This window comes from Macrotis lagotis, chromosome 3, assembly GCF_037893015.1.
Source record: "Macrotis lagotis isolate mMagLag1 chromosome 3, bilby.v1.9.chrom.fasta, whole genome shotgun sequence".
NCBI classification, from domain to species: Eukaryota; Metazoa; Chordata; class Mammalia; order Peramelemorphia; family Peramelidae; genus Macrotis; species Macrotis lagotis.
In genome coordinates, this window is record NC_133660.1 from 274287265 (window position 1) to 274311049 (window position 23785).

The 23785-nt window shown below is 49.9% G+C and overlaps 1 protein-coding gene across 6 annotated transcripts in view; it reads right to left on the reverse strand.

Annotated features, from left to right (window-relative positions):
- CHID1 (chitinase domain containing 1) overlaps nt 1-23785 on the reverse strand; it is a 67234-nt gene that overhangs the window by 20605 nt on the left and 22844 nt on the right. For all 6 annotated transcript variants that reach the window (XR_012477232.1, XM_074230765.1, XM_074230763.1 and 3 more), the window contains exons 8-9: nt 23089-23150; nt 14840-14932 (exon numbers count right to left, since the gene is read on the reverse strand). Coding sequence is in view for 5 of the 6 variants with exons in the window: in XM_074230765.1 (XP_074086866.1) it covers nt 14840-14932; nt 23089-23150 (155 nt within the window). In the remaining variant the exon portion in view is untranslated. The remainder of the gene's footprint in view (nt 1-14839; nt 14933-23088; nt 23151-23785) is intronic.

Consider the following 23785-nt stretch of genomic DNA (forward strand, 5'->3'; position numbering starts at 1 on the left):
TAGGGGTGCCAGGGGCTGCTGAATCTGTCCCCCAGTCCCATCACTAAAAGCCCCTGGGACCTCCCCTCCAGGGGCAGTCTGGACACTCAGCCAAGCCACCTATGGGAACCCAGGGGAGGAGCCAGGCAGAGAAGATGGAGGTACAGCTTCATCTAGCCCGGGCTCTCTGGCAGCCTGGAGGGGGGGAGGGCACAAATGCCTTTTCCCTGGGGTAAATGGGGCCAAAACTGGACAGGTGGGCAGTCTGAAAGGGACAAAGGACCTTTCTGGAGGGCTGTGTTTCCTGGGGAGGTGTTGGGAGAGGGCCCTGAGGATTATGTGCCAGGTTCTGGGGAGCCAAACCAAGGGAGAGTCTGCCCTTAAGGAGACCCCAGAGTCAACAAAGAAATGGTAGCCCCCCGGAGGGGGGCAGGGACTTCCAGCCCTCCAGTCAGAGGGGCTCTCTAGGAGCCTGGTCCAGAAGGGTTGGAATTCAAATTCAGGCCCCCTCCCAAGCCATGGGCCCCCAGAGACACCTATGGTCAGACGATGCCACCATCTTTAAGGGAGGAATCCAAAGAGGGGGTAGAGCCAAGAATCTGAGGAAAACAGCAGAGGGGCCTGGGCACAGCAGAAGGACTGGAGTTGGTGACAACAGAACTGATGTGACTTGACTTGGATTTGTGAAGCATGAGAAAGAGGCCCCAGAACTGAAGGGGAGGAAGGGGGCTGGGCAGCCTTTGGAGAGACCCCAGAAGCCCAGGGAAGCTCTGGGACTGTCCAAGGGCAATGGCCAATCCCCATTGCAGAGTGTGCCACTTTGCTGAAGCATCTTTCAGAGTCCCCTGGAATGATGAAACCCAGAAAGTGCCCAGAGGTCCAAACGATACAACCAAAAGGCATTCATTAAGAACCTACTGAATGCCAGTCCCCAAACAGACCAAGATGGCTCAATCTCTCATCACCAGACAGTGATAGTTTACAGGGTTGGATGCCAGGGAAGCAGACAAGGTGAAGTAGGAGAATGAGGTGGGTAAAACTCTAGCAACTAAGGGGCCAGGGAAAGGCTTCCCAACTGAAGTTAAGATTTCAGGAACTTCAATTGGGTCACTGATTTTAGACCCAAAAAAGCAACTTGAACTTGCAGTTCAAATGAACTGAGCAAGCTGACTGCATGCTCCCACCCCATTGCCCTTGCCTTTTTCTTCTTTAAAAAATGGCCTTTTATTTCCAGGTCCAAATGCCCTTCCCCCTCCCCAACTGAGAAGGCAAGAAGGAAAAGGCCCAGACAAACATGCAGAGGCCCTGCCTTGCTCCCCACTCAGACCAAGAGGCCCCTGGGGCCTCTGCCGTGGCGCTCCTTCCCCAACTAGACACTGCAGTTGTTCTGTAGCCACGGTCCTCCCCTTCCTGCTCCCATTCCCAGACTCCATCCCAGCGCAGCCCGCAGCTTGTCTAGTCGGTCCCCAATGGATACGGCCATCCCCAGGATTTATAAGTCTTTCCCACCACACAAAGTGCTGCTAGAAATATTTCTGAACATAGACTAACCAACATCTCTGCAGTATCTCCCATTTACCAGATCCTGTGCCAAGTACTTCGGGATGATTCTCTCCTTTGTTCCTCACAAGTCTGGGAAGGAGAGCCAAGGAGACAAAGGGAGGCAAGGGTAGAGTGACTTGCCCAAGGTCACACAACTAGGGTGTTTTTGACTCTTCTTGACTGCAGTTAGTTTCAATAAATTTCCCTTTCTCCATCTTTTTGCTGAATTTTGTTGGTAACAAACAGAAACCCACGGGCTCTTTCCCCTCTGAATTCCTCCCTTGCAGATGTGTGTTTATTTTCTGTCCTGCAACTCTGCTGAAGCTTTTGGTTGTTTTGAGCAGTTTTTTTCATTGATTCTCCCTAAGATCACATCATCCGCATTGAGGGGGACAGTGGTGTTTCCTCCTCACTCGTGCTCATCCCTTCCCTTGTCTTGCCACCCTCGCCAGCACTTCCAGTACAATACTGGTGCTAATGGGCATGCAGCCTGCTTCCCTCCTGGCCTCACTGCAAAGGCTCCTCCAGCCAAGAATTCTAAGAAGTATAAAAAATGAAGGGACTCGATTCCAGGCACAAGGGGACAGCCTTTCCCCAGGCATGGAAGGTGGGGATGGAACAACCTTGGAGAGGGGCTGCAGCTGGGTTGGGAAGGGCTTCTGTTGCCAAGTCAAGGAGTCTGGATTTGGTCCTTGAGGCAACAGTGAGCCAGAGATGTCTCCTGAGGACAGTGATGCGGTCAGGACTGTGTTTTAGGAGGTTATTGGGCCAGCTGTGTGGGCAGAGATGGGTGAGGGAAGAACCAAGAGCTGAGGGGTCGAACTGCAGTCATCCAGGTTGGAGAGAGGTGATGAGGGGCCAGACTGGAGATGGCCAAGGAAAAAATGGTGGGAGGGGAGAAATGACCAGACTTGAAAAGGCTAGACCAGGTGGGTGACTGAAAGGATGATGTCACCCTCAAAAGAAACAGGGAACTCTGCAGGAAGATTGGGTTTTGAGAAAAAATGATGAGTCCCATTTTGAACATGAAGAACTTGAGACATCCATGGGATATTCAGTTGGAGCTTCAAGGAATTCCAGAGAGAAACTGGGGCTGCTCTAAGGCACATCTGCACAGAGATGATCAATGAACTGGGGGGGACCTGATGAGATGAGCAAGTGAGAGATACAGTATAGTGAGACATGCCAGGAGAATGGGGCACATGGACAAGAACCTTGCCAAGACACTTGAAGGGGCATAGCCAGAAGAGCATAAAGAAGAGCAGCAACCGACCAGTCCAAGAGGAAGAAGTGACTAAGAGGAGAGGAGCTTGAGGGTTGAGGATGGCACCAGGTTACACAACTGGAACATCAGCAATGATTCACCTGAGTGCTAAGGAAGACCAGACTTAAGAAGTGGGGGAAACACAGGTGATGCCTGTGGGGGCTTCCTTCTAGAACTTGATCTGTGCAAGTAATGGGGTTTGCAAGGAAGGCAGCACAGAGGGAAGTTTGAAGGTTGGGGAGAAACTGAAGATCAGAGAGAGGATGATGGGGGGAAGCATCTGGCAGATGATAGGATCAAGAGCAGTACTAGGGTGGCTGCTCTTAGCAAGGAAATGAGGAAGCCCAAGGGTGGAGAAAATGGGGAATGATCTCACCGGGCAGGGGGAAGCTCATGACAAATGGCTACTATTTTCTCAGAAAAGAAGGCAAGGTCTTCTAGTGGGAGTAAAGGGAATGAGAAGGAGTAGAGGCTATGATGGGGATGGCCAATGACCAAATAAAGGGAGGCCCTGAGCCATTTAACTGACCACTCAAACCAGAGCCTTGCAGCCATCCCCAAGATACTCCTGGATGACAGGATTTGGGGAGAAATAACTCCTTTTTGAGTTGATGTGGTAGGTCTCCAACACAGACCTGAGGTAAGCAAAACCTAGGCTTTATTATGATATTTAAGTATGAGTCCAGATCACAGACAAAAAAAATCCATCCACACAGAGACTGGGAGTCTCTTAGAGACAAAATCATAACTGAGAGGCCGAGAAGTACAGATTGTACTTGTACAGATTGCAATCTTGCACATTCCTCTTAGGCCATAATTGTGATTCACAATCCCATGCTTCCCTCACTGTCCAAAACGTTGAACAAACAGTCATTATCTCATTTTAAACAAAGCCAGTTAAACAGACTTTATAAGTCAACTAAGTCAGGTTACAGATTAAACCAATGGAAAGGGTTACAGAGAAGCTGACTGAAGGGGTAGACTGACATGTCACCAGAAGTCTTCCTCTGGCCCCCTCTCTAAGGAGTGTTTAATGTTCACATCTCATGGGGTAAGCTTTGGTCAGGAGAGGTTACTAATAACAGAAGACAGGCCTTCAGTTAACCAAAAGTTAACTGGGAGTTGGAGCTCCAAGTCCCAAATAATAAAAATTAGGAAATGGAAATAAAAACTCAAAATTCCCATGACCTAGTCTTTCTCTTTTCCCTCACTCCTGCCCTTATATTAGGGGACTTCAACATTCATACTCCACATGTGTTATATATTCAACACAGGAAGGCAGCTAGGTAGCATAGTAGAGAGAGAGGGAGATGGGTTTGGAGTCAGGAAAATCCGAATTCAAATCCAGTCTCAGGTATTGATCCTATGTGTGCCAGGTGTGATCCTGACAAAGTCCCTTCACCACTCTCTGCCTCAGTTTCCTCCACTTCTCGGGTTTCTGTGAGGCTCAATGGAGTGGCGCCTTTCCTCCCTTCTTTTACACAGCCTGGCCACTTGGTCAGCCAGTTTGACCCCACACCATCCTTTCTCCCTTGCATCTGTAGTCCCTTCTCACCTCATTGATCTGGTTAGATCTCTCTCCCCAGCCACTTCTTCAGTCCTTAACAAGTCACAAGTCTCCGTGGGGTCACTCCAGGTTTACTCCCTAACCTTCCTGAGCCGCACACTGCTGCAAGGCCAGACTGTGAAAGCCCCCCATCATTTCACTTTCCATTTCCATCCTCCCTGCAATCTTCCCTAGTCTCCTCTCCCCCTACCTATTCGACTGAGACCTTGCCTCCTGGTGAAGTCCTTTGCCCAGAGCTTCCCCTTCTGCCCTCCTCCTCCCCCCATCTCTCACCCAAGAGATGCCATTCCTTTCTTCATCAACAGATGTCCATCATCTCTCCTCCCCAAACGTCAGCCTCTTCCCGATTCCCTGCTGCCCCTAAATGTGCCCACGTCACCCCCATGCTTAAAACCCTGTCTTAATATGTAGGCTTCAGCTTCCTTAGAGTTCTGGAAGCAGGGGAGCTTGGAAGCCTTTCCCTCTGCCTCCTTACCCCCTCTGGGTAGCTCCTATGCCCTGGCTGGGGGGGGCTCCACCCTCCCCCTCCCCTTCTTGGAGACCCTGGTGTCCCTGAGGTAGCCAGGGGCAGTGAGGGTGGAGCACTGAACTTGGGGTGAGGAAGACCAAAGTTAAATTCTGCTCAGACACTGAGACCCTGGTCTCTCTGTAAGCCCCTGGGCCTGATTCTGCCAAGGAATAGTCCCATCTTCTGCAGAGTTGGGAGGCTCAAATGAACTATCTATGCAGAACAATGCTGTAGAAGGAGCAGCAAGATAGTGCAGAGGACAGAGCGGTGGCCCTGGAGTCAGGAGGACCTGAGTTCAGACACTTCATGATCACTCAGCTGTGTGACCTTGGGCAAGTCACTTAATGCCCCTGCCTTGCAAAAACAAGTAATAATGCGATAGAAATCTGAGCTCTTGTTATCATAGCCAGAACTTATTGGTTGTTCACTGCCTATACCTCCTCAATCTGGGCCTCCTGGCAGCCCTTCAGGACCCCATGTGAGTAGTGCCCTCCACACCTGCCTCCATCCTCTCCCGGCAGAGGTGCCCCCTGACCAAGCCTCTGCCTTTCATTCACCAAGGCACTGACTTTAATTAAGCTTCCTGCTGCAGTGGACTCGGGGGCATCTGACCCATGGGTAAGAGTCAGGAAAGCTGGGGGCGGGAAAGAGGGAGGTGCAGAGGGAAGATAATGCCCCAGAAAAACCTCCAGAAAGGCTCCATTTTCCTTCTTCTCAGTCCGCAAGGCTGCCTGGGGGTCTCTCAGTGCCAGGGCAGCAGGCCCATATTGTCCTCTAGGACAAGAGGCTCGGACTCTGGAGGCGGCCTGGTGCAGAGACAGAGGAGGTCTTGCTGGCAGTGTGGAGGCTTACAAAGTATGACAGATCCCCCTCCCCAGGCTCTGCCCAGACGTCCTTCCCCACTAGGAAAAAAAAAAACAGAAATGGAGACTCAGAAGGACCAAAGACTGCTCAGCACGGCTCCCCAAAACTCCCCGAAAGACGCCATCCAGGTGCTCCCCCTGCCCCAGAGCGGCTCAGTCACCATTGCTGTGAATGTGGATCCTAGGCATCTCCATTAGAGGAATGTGCCCCAAGAGGGTCTGACAGCATTCATGTGCCATGGCTCTTTATCAGCCAGCATTGGAAAGGGAACAAACCAGAGAAATGGATCCCCCTCCCTCTGAGGACACCGAGAAGATGCAGCAGGAGCCCAGGGGACACCCCTGCTCTCTACAAGAGAGAAGCAGCGCCCCCCCCCCCCCCCCCGGCAAAGGCTCTGACTTGGACTCTTTCCCATCACGGCCTGTATCTTGGTAGGGCCCATGAAGACAGGCTTCTTTCTCAGGTGCCTCCTGTTCCCGCAAATCTCTTCTCTCCTGTCCCTAACCCAAGGGTTCGCTTGACAATATAGTCCTCTAATTAGCACTTATTAAATGACTCCTGTATGCCATAGATGCTGGCCCCAGTCAGAGACTCCTGGGTGGGGGGGGCCTTCCCCTGGGAGGTCCAGAGTCAAATCTGGCCTCAGACACTTATGAGCTGCCTGCATCCAGCAGGTCACTTCATTGTTCCCTGCTTCAGTTTCCCCATCTGCAAAAGGCCAGGATTATGGAGAGGATGAAATGAGGAGCTGCTCACACCGCCCGTCATGGAACTGTCCCAGGGCCACTAGGCCTAAGCCATCCTTCAAGAGAAAGCCTTGCTTCCTCATCTCCCTGGCTGAGCTCAGTCACCTCAGTGGGAGGGGATGGAGGGTGGAATGGAGAGTGGAGAGAACCCCAGCCACCCCCAGAAAATGCTCAGATCAAAACCGATGCAGAAAGCCAATAAAAATCCCAGGGGGTCATATTTGAAGAGCCAGAGGGCCTGACAGAAGCCTGGCCCCCGGAACATCCTGGCTTCCAGGGAGAGGCCATAGAGCAGAGCAGAGGAGACCCAGACCCATGGGCTGTGGACTCTGAGAACAGCTGGCCCCTTCGCTGCCTGCTCCCCAGGAAGGGACTTGTCCCCAGCATCTGCTGTTGCTCAGACCGGGGGCAGAGACAGCTCTGGGACCAGTGGAAACGCGCAGCCCCGAGATCCTGGAATGACAGCAGAAGCAGCCTAGACCTTCCTGCCCATGTATGCTCAACTCAACCCTCAGACCGAGAAGCTCATCCTCAAAAAAATATGATGCAGGGAAGCTCAAGACCCAACTGCAGGAGAAGGGGATGGCTTCAAAAGGTCCCCAAGCAGAGCCTCAGAAAACACACAGCTTGGCCACAAATTCAATAGAATTCCTGGAAGAAGAGGGTTTTTAATAAAAGGTAAAACTATTTTTTATAAATAGAATGAGAGTAGGATAGGGGGAAAATGGGAAGAGAAACAGGAGGAGCCAAGGAAGAAAGAACTAGAAAGAGAATTAACAATTTGGCACCAGGTACAAATCTTTGCTCAAGCATCAAACTCTGAATATTAAAAAGACCCAAAGAGAAGTCAGGGACTCCTGGACAAAGAAAAAATCCCAACAAAGTCAAAAGATGGAAGAAAAGAAACAAAGAAAATCCAAGCCCCCCCCCCCCCCCAGGAAAAACTAGTGATTGTGAAGATAAATTGCGAAGGAAAAAAAATCTGAAAATTTGAAGATTTGCTGTACCACTTGAGTCATGACCAAAACCCCCAAACTGAACCATGGTATCTTATCATGTAAGTTTGCTATTTCCCTTAAGGACACGATTTCTCTCTCAACACATTCAGTTTTGATCAATGTAGAGCATGGAAACAATATAAAGACTCTCAGACTGCCTCTGTGGGGGGGTGGGAGGGAAATTGTACAATTCAAAAATAAATGTTTTAAAAAAACTTATGACCAAAAAAAGAGCCTAGATATCAGACCTCAAGAACTCTTAGAAGATAACTGCCCAGGTCTCAGAAGCAGGGAGGATCCACTGGCCACCTCCTGAAAGAAACCTCAGAACAAAAGATTCCGGACACACCATGGAGAAGCTGCTGCTGCAGAGAGAAGGCACGACACAGGGAACCTGGTTCTCCGGACCCCTGGCTCCAGAGTTTCCCCATCCATCTGGGAAGTGAGTGCTGGACCCCTCCCACCGAAGGCCTGGGAGGCTCGGGGAGACCCCTGTGCTCCCAGTCGTAAAGTAGCAGCCTTGGGCTCTGAATCTCTGACCTCTCTCCAACTCAGACATCCGTGAACCAATGACCACAGCCCTTGTCTGATTGGTCAAAGATAAATTGTGGGGTCCCAAAGAAGACTGAGTACATATAAAGAAAGTTAACCAGTCCCCATGCCCATTCCAAACTGAGTCAGACTAGCCCCCTGAATATCCCAGAAGATGGGGGCCAGTCATGAGAGGAGAAATGCTGGGCTGACCTAGGGCCCCAGGGAGTGAACAAGTGGGAGCAGACAAGGATCGAGTCCGGTGAGCTGATGATCGTCTCTCATCACACTCAGAGCTCTAGATAAGGAAAGAGAGAAAAACCTTTGAAGTCAAACATGGCCCCTTGGACTGAGGCTCCAGGGCCCTCCTGTCTTGGGGTTCTGAGAGGGTTTCACCCTCAGCTCAGGACTTTTCAGCCCCCATCCTCCCTGTCTAATCTCTGAGAGGCCTTCTCATGGATCCCCAGGGATTCCAGGAGCCACCAGGCCCCAATGCCAAACTCCATCTCTGTGCCTCAGGTTTCCCTGAGGGAAGTCAGGGAACGGACTTTGAGAACATTTATGGCAATCACAAAGACCATGACAGCCAACAGCAAATGTTTCTGGTTTATAGACTTCTGCATTCTCCTAGACCCCTGCCTTCCCCTACTTGTGCCTCAACATAGCCCCCCACTGAAGAAAAGATTTGAGTCACCAAGCTCTCCAAACTGTTTCTCAGTTGGGGGGAGATTAGATTAAATTCCATTTCAACCTAGAAGCCCAGGGGCAACCCCACAGATGCCTCCGGCTTTCCTGGAGTCTGCAAGGATTGGGTCCTGGGTCTCCTGTAGAGCTTGGTGAGCAGGGGGAGGATGAAGAGGAAAAGAGAGGGAGAGGAGAAAGGCTGGGAGGCATGGAGACAGGATTGTGGCAAGATCGGGCACTGAGCCTTTTTGGGGTAGCTTCTTGGCCTTCCTCCAGTCTATCTGGCCACTCCTTCTCAGGGGCTTCTGTTGGCTCTTCACTCCCAATTGTAGGTGTTCCCCTATAGTATTTCATCTGGTGGTTTTATCAACTTCCAGGGATTAAATGATCAACATCTCTCTGCTAATGATTCTCTAATCTACTTCTCCAACCCTAACTTCTCTGCTTGACTTTTAATCTTAAATCTCCACCTGCCTCCTGGACATCTCAAAATGGAGATCTTGGTGACATCATTCACTCAGTAAGTCCAAAAATGAACTCATTATTGTTCTCCCCAAATATTCCTCACTGCTCTCACACCTGGACTATTACATTGCCCCTGGGTGGTGGTGTCTGCTTGCCTCTGTCTCTCCATACTCCAGTTCATCTATCACTCAGCTAGCAAAATATCTCTGGGAACAAATATGAAATCTTCTGTTTGGAGGCAGAGTCAATGTAAGGAAGTAGTAAGAACCTTGGCATCCCTGTCAAGCCTACCCCAGAAAGATCTGTAAAAACATCTATTAAAAAATTCTAACAGGAAAACTAGAAAAAAAGTCACAGTGAGTCCATTTTCTCAGCCCTGAGTGGCTTAGGGAGATGGACAGAGAGGTCTGTGGACAATGGAGATGAGATCTGGCCAGAAGCCCATCTAGGCTGGGGGGACTGAAAGAGCAGAGGTTGGGCCTCAGCGCAGGAAGGGATCTCAGAGTATCCCTAATTATCAAAGGCTGGCTTGGGATCCCTTCCTGCCATCTGGTGCCATCTGGTAGGTAGTTCAGTCAACTACTGCTGAGAGCTCAGTTGGAATGGGGGGGGGGAATCTGCCAATAGGGGTAGTGAAGATCCATCAACAGTGAGCTCTGATCGGAGGAAGCAAGAGAACACCCCAATGCAGAAGGCCAGTCAGAGAAAGTCTGCTACACTGCCACAGAGAAGGAAGGCCACAGCGACCAAACCCCAGGCAGTGCCACGGCTGGCTGAGGAGCAGCGAAATCACACAGGTCAAGGCTCCGGGCAAAGACTGGAATCAGAGCGAGAAAGATACCTGCCAGTGCCAGAGACAACAGGGGTCCCCAGGCAGCCTATAATCCCAGGGTATCCTCTGGCTTGGTCTTCCTATCACCAACAATGGCCAGGACAGCTGGTAGTGCAGTGGATAGAGCACTGGCCTTGGAGTCAGGAGGATGACAGTTTGAATCCAGCCTCAGCCAATTGCCATTTACTAACTGTGTGACCTTGGACAAGTCATTTAACCTGCGTATGCCTCGCATCCAGGACTATCTCCAGTCATCCTGATTCCTATCTGGCTGCTGGACCCAGATGACAATGGAGGAGAAAGTGAGTCTGGTGACTCATCCCAGTCCCCCCTACTCAAAATCCAATCCATGTGCTTGTCATGGCATCACCTCCAGATGTCCTGGTCTTCTTTGAGAATGAAGGACAAGGGGTGGCTAGGTGGTGCAGTGGATAAAGCACTGGCCCTGAAGTCAGGAGGACCTGAGTTCAAATGTGACCTCAGACACTTAATAATTACCTAGCTGTGTGGCCTTGGGCAATCTACTTAATCCCATTGCCTTGCAAAATAAATAAATAGATAAATATTTAAAAAAAGAGAATGAAGGACAAAAAACATCAATGAGCTCTGGTTATATCCCAAGCAAGAGAAGAACCCATAGCCTCGGGGAGAGGTCTGCCTGAGGACAATCAGGGCAGGAGTCCCAGACCAAAGCCCAGCTTACTCTGGACCTGCAGAGCCTTCTTGGAGCAACAGGGGAACAGATTCAGACTTGTGGAAGGAACTGGCAACGCTTGGACCGGGGAAGTAACAAGCAGAGTTGGCCCCAGTCACATTACTTTGGGGAACCTGAAGGCCCCTTCCCTGAGCTCTGATATGAGCAGGACAGAAGCCTGGCCCGGATCTCCTCCAGGAGGTAAGCAAAGGGCCCACAAACATCAAGTCCAAAGCCAATCAGTGGACTGGTAGAATGAGCAAACAAAAAGAGAAACCACCACAAAGAGCTCCGAGGGTGATGGGGAAGAAACTCAGAAGAAGATGACTCCAAAGCATCTACAAGCAAAGCCTCAGAGAAAATTGCAGCCTGGACCCCCAAACCACCAGAATTCCTAAAAAATGTAAACCAAGAATTAAAAAAAATTTTTTAAATGATTCTAAAAACCAAATAAAAGCATTAGGGGGGAAAATGGCAAAAGAAATAAAAGCTATGAAAGAAAGATGTGAAAAGAGAATTAACAGCTGGCACCCTGCCCAAGAAAATAACACCATAAACATAGGAATGCACTAATTAGCAATATCAAGAAATATTAAAGCAATGTCACAAGACAGAAAGATAGAAGAAAACATGAAGCCATCGTATAGTAAAGACACACACACACACACACACACTGACAGAGAAGTGTATCTTATTCAACAAGGAAACAGGAGGAAACAAGATTAAAGGAAAAGGGGGAGTCATGAGAGGGAGAGTAGATTAAAGGAGGGACGAGTTAGAAATAAACCAAACTCCTAAAGTTGAAGCAGGGAAAAAGGAAAAGTGTAAGAGGATAGAATGGAAAGTAATAACAATTAATGGGATGAACTCACCCATAAACTAGAAGAAGACAGCCTACTGGATTGGAAACCAGAATCCAGCACACTTAAAACAGAACGATACCCACAGTGTTAAAATAAGGGGCTGGATCAGAATCTATTATGCTTCAACTTAAGTAGAAAAGGCCAGGGTAGCAATCATGATCTCAGAGAAAACAACAGGGAACAAAAAGAATTAAAAGTCAAAAATAGGGTAACTGCATTTTGCTAAAAAGGTACCACAGACAATAAATTAATACCTATTCTACACCAAATCTGAATTCTTAAAGAAAAAGTTAAATCAGGACAAGAAGAAACAGTCAAACTATAATAGTGGGGGGGTTCTGTCAGACCCAGATAATCTGATGAAAACATAAATAGAAAGGAAATGTGAGTCCTGATTAGAACTGTGAAAAAGCTAGATACGGTAGAATTAGAATTCTGGAGAATATTAAATGGGGATAGAAAAGGAGTATACCAATCTCTTATCTATGCATGGCACCTTCTCAAACCTTCACTTTATTTCTATATTAGGACATTAAAAACCTTGCAAATTAATACAGAAATATTAAATGCATCTTTTGCCACACATAGAACCAACAATTAATTCAATAAAGGGCTTTTGAAGCAGATATTACAAGTTTTAAATGAAATAAATGAATCCTAAGGAATGAGTGGGCTCAGGAACAAATCACCGAAATAACCAATGATTTCATTGAAAATAATGATAATAGTACGACAACATATCAAAATCTGTGGGACAGAGAAGAACTTGGGAAAAATATAGATTTCTGAATGCCTTCATCCATAAAAGAAAGAAAAAAGAGACCAGTAAATTTGGCGTTTAACCAAATAGAAAACCAACAAATTTAAAACTCTCAATTAAACATCCAAATAGAAACCATGAAAACTGAAGGTTCACAAAAATAAAAGTAAAAAAAAAATCATTAGGTTGATAAATAAATCTAGAACCTAGTTTAAAAACACATCAGTAAAATAAACTATTAACTTATTTGACTTTTGAGAAAACCAAATTACAATAATCAAAAATGAAAAAAATTTATTGACAACCAAAGACAATTAAATTGTTCAGAGCTGTTTTACCCACCCCAATGCCAATAAAATTGACAACCTAAATAAGATGGGTATTTACAAAAAGATAAATCGCCCAGACTATCAGAATAGGAAAGAGTATTGAAATAATTCTTAGAAAAATAAATTAAAGACATCAAAGAAAAAAATCCCAAAACCTGATGGATTTACAAGCAAATTCTAACAAATATTCAAAAAACAAATAATTCCAAAACTACAAACTGTTTGAATAAAATAGGAAAACTTCTTCCACATTCCTTTTTACTTAAATACAGGTTTAAAAATTAAGTGAGAAAGAGTCAAAAAAGAAGGAAAAGCACAAACCAAGATCCTTAATGAATACTGATACAAAAATTCTAAATAAAATATGGATAGGGAAACCCTATTAACATAAAATGCTAAGACCATAGACTATGTCCACACTGTATTTATAGTAGGAATTGCTGGACTAGTTCAATTTTAAGAAAACTAATAAATATAATGGACCCACAATAATAACATAAAAATCATATTATATGAATAGACAAAGAAAAAAGCTTCCAAATAAAAACAATACTGCTTTGAAAACTCCAAATCATTAGAAAGCCTAGGAATAAACAGAGTTACATGGCACGGTGGATAGAACACTGGGTCTGGAATCAGGAAGACCTGAGTTCCAATCCATCTTCAGACCCTTACTTGTTGTTTGACCCTGAAAAAGTAACAGCCTTGTTGCCTCAGTTTCCTCAACTGTAAGATGGGGGTAATGAGAACACCCCCATGGCAAGGTTGCTGGGAGGCTCAGTTGAGATGATATTGCTTGGCCCACAGTAGGCGCTTTGTTGTTGACTGTGACCAAGATGGAGGAACCCTGAGGCTGAGCATACCTAAGCAGGCCGCGGACTGGGAAGCTGCCACCACAGAGTCAAACATCTGGGGTTCGCTGTGAGTTTCTGGGGGCCTGCAAGGTCCAGCTGGCCCTGCCTCCTGCTCTGCTTAGTGACACCCCCTTAGGTCAGCCGCTCACAGAAGAGCAGATGGCAAACAGAAGAAAGGAGGGAGCCGTGGCAGCCAAGCCAAGGTCTTCAGGTCAGGAGGCCACTGCGGGCCCCAGGAGGACTCCTTCCTACAGGGAGATGTTCTCTCCAAGGATACCCAGCTTCTCTCTCCTTTCCCTGCTCTAGCTTGTCCTGTGATGTTTGTCCTTTGTTCTCAAAGACTATGATATCAGGGAGTGATACCATGACAAGCATGTGAATTAGATTTGAGTGGGGGAGGGGGTCTGTGTTAAGCCCACAGTCTCACTTTCTCCTCCAGAGCCATCTGGGTCCAGTGGCCAGACAATAAATAGCTCTGGATGCGAGGCAGGCAGGGTGAAGTGACTTGTCCAAGATCACATAGCTAGGAAGAGTCAAGAGTGTGAGGCCAGATTCAAAATCCTGTCCTCTTGATTCCAAGGCTGGTGCTCTATCCACCATGCCAACTAGTGTCCCTAGGTGGGATCCAAAGTCACTGGACGAGCTTCAGGATGAAGCCCCAGGTGAAGGTCACAGAGGAGTGGATCCATCCCTGCTCATGTCCGTGTTTGTTAATGGGAGAAGGGAGGATGGATGCTGGGGTTCCCAGATGAAGGATGACCCTTGGCCCCAGGACAATGAAGCTTCTCTGCCCTCTGGTTCAGTTGGACCATGGCCTAGTTCTCAAAGCTGCACTAGCAAAAAGGCTGGGGGGACAGTCTGTGGGAAGCCAGCAGTGTGCTCTCAGCCTGGGCTAGAACACCTCAGAGGCAATTTGGGAGGGGTAAATGTGGAGTCTGGGCATTCCAAGAAGTCAACTGTCCACGTATGGCATGGGGGAACAGACAGAGATGAAGAACAAAGGTCAAGACCCCTTGGTGACTGCACTGGCCCTCCTGACCTCATCTGCTCCCCACTTGTTACCTCCACAGTCCCACCTGGACCCCCTCTCCTCACTTGTACCTTGTGCCCAAGGACAAGGCTCAGGACAGAGCCTCCGGCAGTGAGGCGCTGAACCTCCCCTGAACACAGGCCCAGCAGCATTGCCTGACTTGACCTGAGCAGAGGCCAAGAGGGCAAGTCCAGGCCCTCTCAATCTTTGTCCTTTGGCAAGTTTTGAGTCCCACATTTTCTTCTCTTCCCTGGTCTCTCCCCTCCCCATGGCAGTAAATAACCCACTATGGGTTGTACATGGACACTCGTGCCATGCTTTCTACTCACCCTGGGACGACGGTGGAGGGGACAACCAGGATGACCAGCAGCTGGGCCTCATGCAAAGTCTCCACCACGTGTGTCAGCGTGTGCAAGAGATCCCTGAAAGAGAGGAGCGGAGTCAGAGACACATGGGACCCCTGGTCACTTAGGAGACCCAGCTCAAGGAGGGGCTTCCTGCCATCCCTTTCTGCCCAGACTGAAGAGGACAATCTTGATGGAAGTTGGACCCAAGGTATGGGCAAAACAACGCCAGTACTGGGGGACACAGGGGTAAAGATCACCTGAAGAGGTACAGGATCAGCCTCTGCCTCAGTTTCTACATTTGCTAAAAAGTGAAGAGGAAGGCTTATCTGAGGCCAGCACAGTCAGGGGTTCACCTTTCTTACAACATGGATCTCTCTGCAAGGGATGACGCATCTCCTGCTTGCTGGACAGCTAGGTGACGCAGGCAATAAAGCACCAGCCCTATGGTCAGGAGGACCTGAGTTCAGATTGACCCTCAGACACTTGATACTAGCTGTGTGACCTTGGGCGAGTCACTTAACCTTGACTGCCTCGCATCCAGTCACATCCTGATTCCTATCTGGCCACTGGACCCAGCTGACTCTACAGGAGAAAGTGAGGCTTGGAGACTTATCCCAGCCTCCTCTCCCCACCCAGATGTGTGTCATGGCACCACTTCCCTGACATCAGGCCTTCTTTGAGAATGAAGGGCACCCATCCTCTCCATCACTCTGCGCTAAGGTCCCAGAAGGACAAACCATCTGCTCTCCAGCTCGGCCATATAGCATGCTGGATTACCAAAGAAACCAATTCTATGGAAATCGTTCTGAAACTATTTTTCTTAAAACCAAGCTCCCCAACTCCAGGTAAAGGAGCTCTGGCAGCCAGGAGCTAAAGCGGTAAACCCCAGGGTAGCAGAACGTGGAGTTGGGAGTTTGCCCAAGAGCTGCTTTGTTCCACCTCCCACCCAAGAGGAATCTCCACTGAATCGCGCCTCACTTCACTCTATCCTCATGGAATCTGAAGGTTAAGAGCCCCAACCAGCCACTCTCAAAAAAGGGGGGACCCTCCCCTTGTGGGCAGCTCTCATGATTCGGCACTTCTTCCTGACCTTGGTTCTTGGTGCTGCCCTCTGGGGCCAAGGAGAACCAGACCAAGTCAGCATGCCCCCTGTGGCCCTACCAGGGATAAGTGCACATCCCTGGGGTCTTCCCCTGGACACCTCCTGCCAGCTGACTATGAATCAGAAGTCATCTCCTTCTGAACCTATCTGATAGAATTCTCTTCTCCACATCTTTCTATCTTCTCCACTTATCAAATGCCTTGCTAAGATCTAAGGAAACTCTACCCAGAGGAACCCTGGAAAATAAGGAATCAATGACAGACTTGGTTTAGGACCGAGAACTCCTGTCTCCCCCTCCCTTCTCTCTCCTGAGTTCTCTCTCATAATGAAGGATTAAAGCTGCCCTTTCTATAGCACTCCAAGGACCACTAGGCTAAGTATTCTACAAATAGCTCATTGGATCCTCACAACCCTGGGAGAGATGTTATTATCAACATTTTGCAAGTGAGGAAACTGAGGTAGAGATTGGCCAGTGTCTGAGGTAGGATTTGAACTCAGGTGTTCCTGACTCCAGGTCCAGGAAGCTCTCCACTGCATCATCTAACTCCTCAGGTTAAGTCTGACAGATGCAGTGCTCCACGCCCATGGTCTCCCTCCCGTTTTCTCCCGGCTCTTTTTTGGGACCAACCATATTGATGCTTTGTAATCCAGATGTGCACCAATCATTTTTTTTTAGATTTTTCAAGGCAATGGGGTTAAGTGACTTGCCCAAGGCCACACAGCTAGGTCATTATTAACTGTCTGAGACCGGATGTGAACCCAGGTACTCCTGACTCCAAGGCCAGTGCTCTATCCACTACGCCACCTAGTCGCCCAACACCAATCATTGTCAATGGTCCATTCTACAATTTTCCCAGAAATCAAAGTCAAGCTCACTGGCCTTTAATACACCATTTCTGGGATTTTTTCCCCCTTCTCTTCCCAAGTCAAAGGCACCATGGGAAGTCTCTCACTCACCATCCATTCCAAAGGCAAAGAATAATCCTTCACAACAAGGGGTTGGCCAAAGGGAAGCTCCAGGAGAGGAAGGAGCTCTAGGCAGTCCTTCCCACCAAGGGAACATCTGGGAAGTACACCAGTTGGGTGAAATTCCATGGGAATCCAAAGTTCTTTGACCACAGAGGAGCTGCTGGGCAGCTTTGGCTCAGGAGCTTGGCATGTGGGCAAGAGGTGATGCTGGCTGGGGATCCATGGGGTTGGTTGGGAGAGATCTGGAAGAGGGAGCTTCCTCTGGCTTTGCCCACTCTGTGCCATGGAGGCTGGGAGCCCGACCTCCATTCTAGGTTTAAAACAAATTAAATCTAAACAAGGGAGGTTTACTTTTGTGGGGGGCGTCTCCTATTGCCCACAGCCAACTGGAAGGCCTGGACCCAGGAAAGAGGGGGCACCTGATGCGTGCCCATGAAGGTAAGAGGACACAGCAGCAGTCTGCCAACCCAGCTCAGCAGGGCCCTGTCAGGCAGACTACCCTCCCCAACAAAGAGACTGCTGGGGGCTCATCCAGACACTCTCTTCTGAGGCTGCTTTCAGGCTGGACCCAGGGACTTCCTGCTACCTTTTACTTACTCAGCCCCCAGGCAGGGGCTCAGTGGCCACAATGCCCACCAGTCATGGCCACAGCCCCGTCTTCCACAGCACCAGAGCAGGAAGAGCAAAGCCATAGTCTGGTGGACCCTGGGGGCCAGGGAAGGAAAGAGACCTGGAGCCCACAAACCTCAACAGGGACTGTGTTGGGACTAGGAAAGGTGTCAAATGGCACCTGGTCCCAAGAGGAGTTCTAGGACAGACTATGATAACTGGTGGGGACATCAGGGATGTGGGCACAGACAGGACCTCTAAGGTTTGCCCACATCTCCCACTGGTCCCAATCCTTCTCCTACTTCCCTGAACTGTCTCCTCTGGGGCAAGACACCCCCAGGTCTCAGCAGTCTCAACTCCAGGCCTCTCCCTGGCTTGCTGCTTCCTCTGGATCTCTTCCCTCGATGGGTAAAGCAGGGAGGAAGGAAAGGGGCATGGGGAAAAGGCTTTATCTAGTCCCCACTCGCTGATTAGCATGTGGCTCCCCCAGGTCTTTTTCAGACCAACTGCTGTCTTGTCACACCTTTCCCTCTAGAAAATAGGCCAGTTCAGGAGCCCAGGTGTGCAACCTTCCCAGCCTGAAGCCAGAGAACGAGCTGTGAGACAAGCCAGCCAGGGATGGTCATGAGGGCCTGGGCCATCTCCCCTTCAATTCAGTGGCGCTCATGGGCACCCTACCTGCCTGGCTCCTGGTGGGTCATGGGGGCCGCAGGGGGGCACCGGGCCATGAAATTCTGACAGGCCATTTCATGACAGACAAGACTGTCCCACAGCATGCTGGGCCTGGATCCCTCCCCAGCCTGTGACCAGTCAGGGCAGAAGGCCCCAAAGTCCTGGTGCTCCCTGCCCACTCTACAACTCAGACTCTCAAGCTCCCTTCCTTTCCTTTTGGGCTCCACACCAGTACTCCCTGAAATTCATGACTTGTTGGGGCACTGCGTATCTGGTGGTGCTGTTTCCCTGAATGCCCAAGGCCTGAAAGAGAAATGAGTTATGATGGGTGAGCAGACTTTTTTTTTTTTTTTAGATTTTTCAAGGCAATGGGGTTAAGTGGCTTGCCCAAGGTCACGCGGCTAGGTAATTATCAAGTGTCTGAGGTCGGATTTGAACCCAGGCACTCCTGACTCCAAGGCTGGTGCTCTATTCACTGCACCACCTAGCCGCCCCTGCGCCACCTAGCCGCCCCGAGCAGACGTTTTCTTCTCATGTTCTTCCCAAAGTCATCATAGCAGGGCTGCGAGGAGCTGGTGCTTTGGGGGAGGGTGGGGCCAGGATGGAGGATTGTCTAGACAAGCCCCCATCTCCTACCAAGCCTCAAGTGGTCTCCCCTGCTCCTCCCCAGGCCAGAGTCTTCTCTTGCCTTAGCTGTCCCCCACAATGGCCTCCCCAAACTCTGGAGCTGGAATCACAAACACACACAATCCTCAGCCCAAGTTGGATGAGTGTTGGGGGCAGCAGGATCAGCTCTTGCCTGGTTGTGGACATTTTAATGGAGCCTGAGCCCCACTGGCTTCTGCGGTGGCCACACCACTGACCCAGGGAGAGTTCGCAGTCCCTTCTCCAGCTGCACTATGGTCAAGTTGATTTTTTGAACCCAAGCCACAGTTTCTCCATTGGTTTCTATTAAATTGTGACTTCTCTGAGGCAGTCCAGTGCCCAAGCTGGTCAGGCTGGCATCCCTAGCTTTTGGATCCTGGAGCTGTGGACAGCCAGTTAGCTCTTCCTCTCAGCTTGGGGTCATCTTACAAAATTAATGAGCATGCCATCGTTGGTAAAAATGTCCAGTGGTCACAGGAAGGCCCTGCCCCAGAGACCTCCTGGCAAGCAGATATGAAGCTGCGGGGGACAGACCCAAGAGTGGTCTGAGACAAGACCAGATGATTGGTGGGAACATAGGAAGGCACATCTCCAGCCCATTGACCACTTCTGTGGCCCCATCAAAAATGGAATCTGTCTGGTCCGGCCTGCCCTGTGGGAAGTCAGGCTGCTTCTCCTCTGTCTTGGGGCAGAACCACAAGATTCTCTGTCTTTTTGGAAAATGGCGATTTTTGCCCTTTCTGCATCCTGCTGCTCTCTACAAATAATCCCACAGCAGTCCTGCCGGACCAGCCGGGCAGCAATCCTCTGGTCCAGGAGTCCCAGACAGGCCTGTCCATCAGGACTGAACTGCTAGAGGGGAGCAGAGAAGGGCTCCCTGGGCCCTTGCTACAGCTTGGTAAAGGCCTTCTTGTATCTATGTTCTAGACCCTCAAACCCATCTAGAAGAGCCCCTAGCCCCTAACACGGCTGAGGCAACTGTCAGAAGGTGCCAGAGGAAGAATAAGGGCTTCGGGTGGGGTCTGTGCTGAGGGCCAGGAGGAACCTCACTCACAGGATGAAAGTGCCTCCTGCTGGCAGAGTCAGCATCCTGGCACAGCCTGCCCTTTTGCCAGGTCACACAGACAGGGCTGGTGCTCTCTAAGGAGCTGCCAAGACCTAGGTCCCAGTTCTTTCTCTTGTAAATGGAGGTCATAGGACCTGGAAGGGACCTCGGAGGGCATGTGACCAGAGGAAATGGAGGTATGGAGTGGGAAAGGGCTCCCCCCATGTTCCTCAGGTGGTTAGGGAGGTATAGCTCTGCCAACCTTGAAGCGGCTGTAAATGGGAGATGGGGGCCCTGCCACCACAGTCGGCTCTCAAGACAAAGCATGACCAGGCTGGGGTGGTTGACAAAGGGGCACAAGCAGGAGCCTCCAAAGGGCCCACAACTCAACAGGGCCAAAGCCCAAGATCAAGGGCAATCCCAGAAAGGGGCGCCCCTGGAAAAGAGGGGCACACTGTTTTCAGAAGGATCCTGGAGAAAACAAGCCAGAAAGGGCTGCTTGGCCTTCCATGAACAAGGACAGCCAGGAGGAGCTGGGCAGGGAAAGCCAGTCTCGGGAGCCATCTGGTGGCTGCCCAGGTAAGGGTCCACAGTCCAGACTTCAGGGAAGTCTTGGAGGCAATGCCTCCAGACAGGGTCTGCCAGGCAAGTCCATGGGCCAGGGGTTAAACTAGAGGCTGGGAACCCAAAGAGAAAAATAAAAGTTTCCCTGTTCTCCTGAAAACTGATCAGTATGGTACAGCAGAAAAAGCCCTGGCCTTGAGTTCAAATCTTGTCTCTGATGCTTAGGACTTGGGAGACCTTGGGTAAGACATTCCCTTCTCTCAGCCAGTTTCTTCCTCTGTGGATAAAAGTGGACAAAGTGCCAGGCTGAGGGACCTTCCAGGGTTGCGCCATGTCTGACAGAACAGCAAATGCTCTCTAACTCTTGGCAGTCATGATGATCTGTCCAATGAAAGGTGGTCTCTGTCAGCCCCCTGGGGAGAATCAACCAAAATATATGCAACCACTAAAACAAAATGGTGGTTGAGAGGGCCCAGGGGAGGGAATGTTCCCAAGGCCAAGTGGAATGCTTTCTAGTCCAAAGTCAGGAGAGGGAGGCTACCTTAACCAGATCTTTGGAGAGCATTCACCAAGAGGCAACTGAGCCAGGCAAGAAGCCTGAGGAGCCCCCACCAACCCAAAGTGCCACCATGTAATGGGGTCCTCTTCTAATGGGATCCAGTGAGGTTGGACCCAGGGATGGACAGAGATGGCCCAGGAGGCTTATTCTTCGTGGAGAGAAGGGGAAAACTCTGGTCATGGAAGCCTCAAGTGCCATCTCTAGGCGGAGAATCTCTGGATCTGTAGAGCCAGCCCTAAGCCCTTTGTGACCTCCAGGACCACATCATTACCTGGCTGTGGCATGTCCCCACTAATACCCCAAGACTGGCAGAAAGACATTAACAGCCATTCCTTCATTCATCCATGTCATACTTCACCAATTCAACCTAATGTGCATTTATTAAGCACCAACTGCATGCCAGGCCATCTCTGCCCCCCCCCCACCCTAAGACTGACATTTTGAAAACCACAGGTTATTCTGAGGTTAGAGCACACTAACAGGTGAGCAGAGTCGTAGGGGGAGGGCACCTGAGCTGAGCCCTACAGGAAACCAGCCTGCCTCGGCCCCCAGTTCAATTCCTCCTTAAGGGTCCTCCCTGCAGATCCTAAGCTCAAAGTCAAGAACCATCTTCAAACAATGATTGTGTCCCTAGCACTTAGCAGTCTCTGGTAAGCATGGAAGAGACATGTATTTGAGTTGTCTGTCTGTCTTTCCATCTGTTCACATGTCTGTTGGACAGGTTTGGCTGGAGTCGAGACTGTGTGAATGACAGTGATAGGACATAATCCTGGAAAGGGAGATGGGATGGGAACCAGGATGGAGAGGCTGCCACTGCATGCTGGGCTGTCTGAGGTGATCCCAGAGGCTGCAGGGGTAGCAGCAATGGGCTCTGGACTTTCTGTCTTGGAAATGTCCCTCTGAACAAGAGGCCTCCCAGTTGGAAGAGGTCTCAGGCTCCACCAATAGTTTAAAGAATGGACAAATAGGGGCAGGTAGGTGGCGCACTGGACAGAGCATTGACCTTGGAGTCAAGAGGACCCGAGTTCAAATCCAGCCTCAGACACTTAACCTAGCTGTGTGACCTTGGGCAAGTCACTTCACCCCACTGCCTTGCAAAAACCAAGGGGAAAAAAAGACTGGACAAAGGACATGGAGATTCCCAACAAGTGGGAGAGGATGGATGCCCAGGTTGAGGCTGTCTCCAAACATCCCCACTGGAGCGTCCCTAGAGACAGAGAACAGCTCTAGTTCTAGGATCTCTTCAGCTCCCCTCTGCTCTGCTTCAGGCTGCTCTATTCTGGTGGTCATTTCTTCCCATTGACACATTCCTTTATAGGAGCTGGTCTGGGGCTGGGCTCCATAATAGACCTGGGGTTGGGGAGCAATGCTAGCAAAGATACAACAAAGGCTGTCCTTTTCTTGCCCACTTCCACTCCTCCCCACCCCCAGCCCAGGACTCCAAGCACACACCCTGGGTGAGCTTTCTCTCTCCAGGAAAGTCTGAGGCCCCTCTCCTCTTCCTCCACACCTCAAACCCCTTTCCTCTTGCCCTGTTTTCAGAGGTAACCAGCTGGCAGGCTGCTGCCCCCTTTCTACCATCTGATTCCAACCTCCCTCTCATTTCCCTGGCCTTGACTTGCTCTCCCCCTGCAATCCAGTCAAACTGTCCCCCTGCCAAATTACCTTGTCATACCTAGGGATGGGAAAGAAGGCATTGCTTCCCATCCCCACTAGTGTCTCCTGAGCAGGGATTGGGTCATTCTTTGTCTTTTTGGGCTCAGCACCTGGTACAGTCAAGGAGCTGAAGCAGAGCCTGGTGATTGAGAAATTGGCCCTACATGGACTGGAAGACCCCCACACCACTCCAGAGACCTTAGGGTGTGACACTGCTCAGCTTTCCAGACTTTCACCACCTCCTCCACTATCTCCTATCTAATTCAGTCCCTTGAACTAGGGCAATCTAACCCTCTAGTGCTCAGTGCTGGGCCTTCCCACAGTGACCCCCAGGCAGAACCCACCCTGGCACTGACCCCTTGGCAACAGCCACCTGAGAGTAAGCCCTCGGTTTCCATGCCCCCACTCACATTTGCTGCTCTTTCAAGGAGGGGCTCCAGACCTCCAACACATAGCCATCAAAGTGCTTACTCTGAAAGACAAAGGAGAGTAGCAGCTGTCACTGGGCATGCCTCTTGGAAGATGGAGGCCAATTGGTTTTCTTAAGTCAACCCCAAAGTAGTTTCACAGCCCTACCAACCTGCCTTCCCTTAGTCCCCTCCAACCAATCACTCTTTACCTGGGAGTGACAAAAGAGACCTTTCTCTCCCATGGTCCTCTTCTTGCCATAGAATAAACAATTAGAGTTGTTGACCCCCCCCCCCAGGTCAGAAGCCTTCAGAGCCTGGAGCTGAGGCCCCCTGATACTTTCTCTCCTAGTGGCCAAGTCCATCTCTCCTTATAACTAAGAGTTCAATCCATGTCTTCTCCGGCCTCTTTAACTTTTTTTTTTTTTAGATTTTTCAAGGCAATGGGGTTAAGTGGCTTGCCCAAGGCCACACAGCTAGGTAATTATTAAGTATCTGAGACTGGATTTGAACCCAGGTACTCCTGACCCCAAGGCCAGTGCTCTATTCACTGCGCCACCTAGCCGCCCCTCTCTTTAACTTTCTTTAGAGCTGACATTGTGACCTGGGAGCCCTGGGACTGGAGCTGGGAGCCCTGAGATTGGCAGATGTTTGTCACTAACCTAGATGATGGGGGAGACCAAGGGGAAGAGGACAAGCA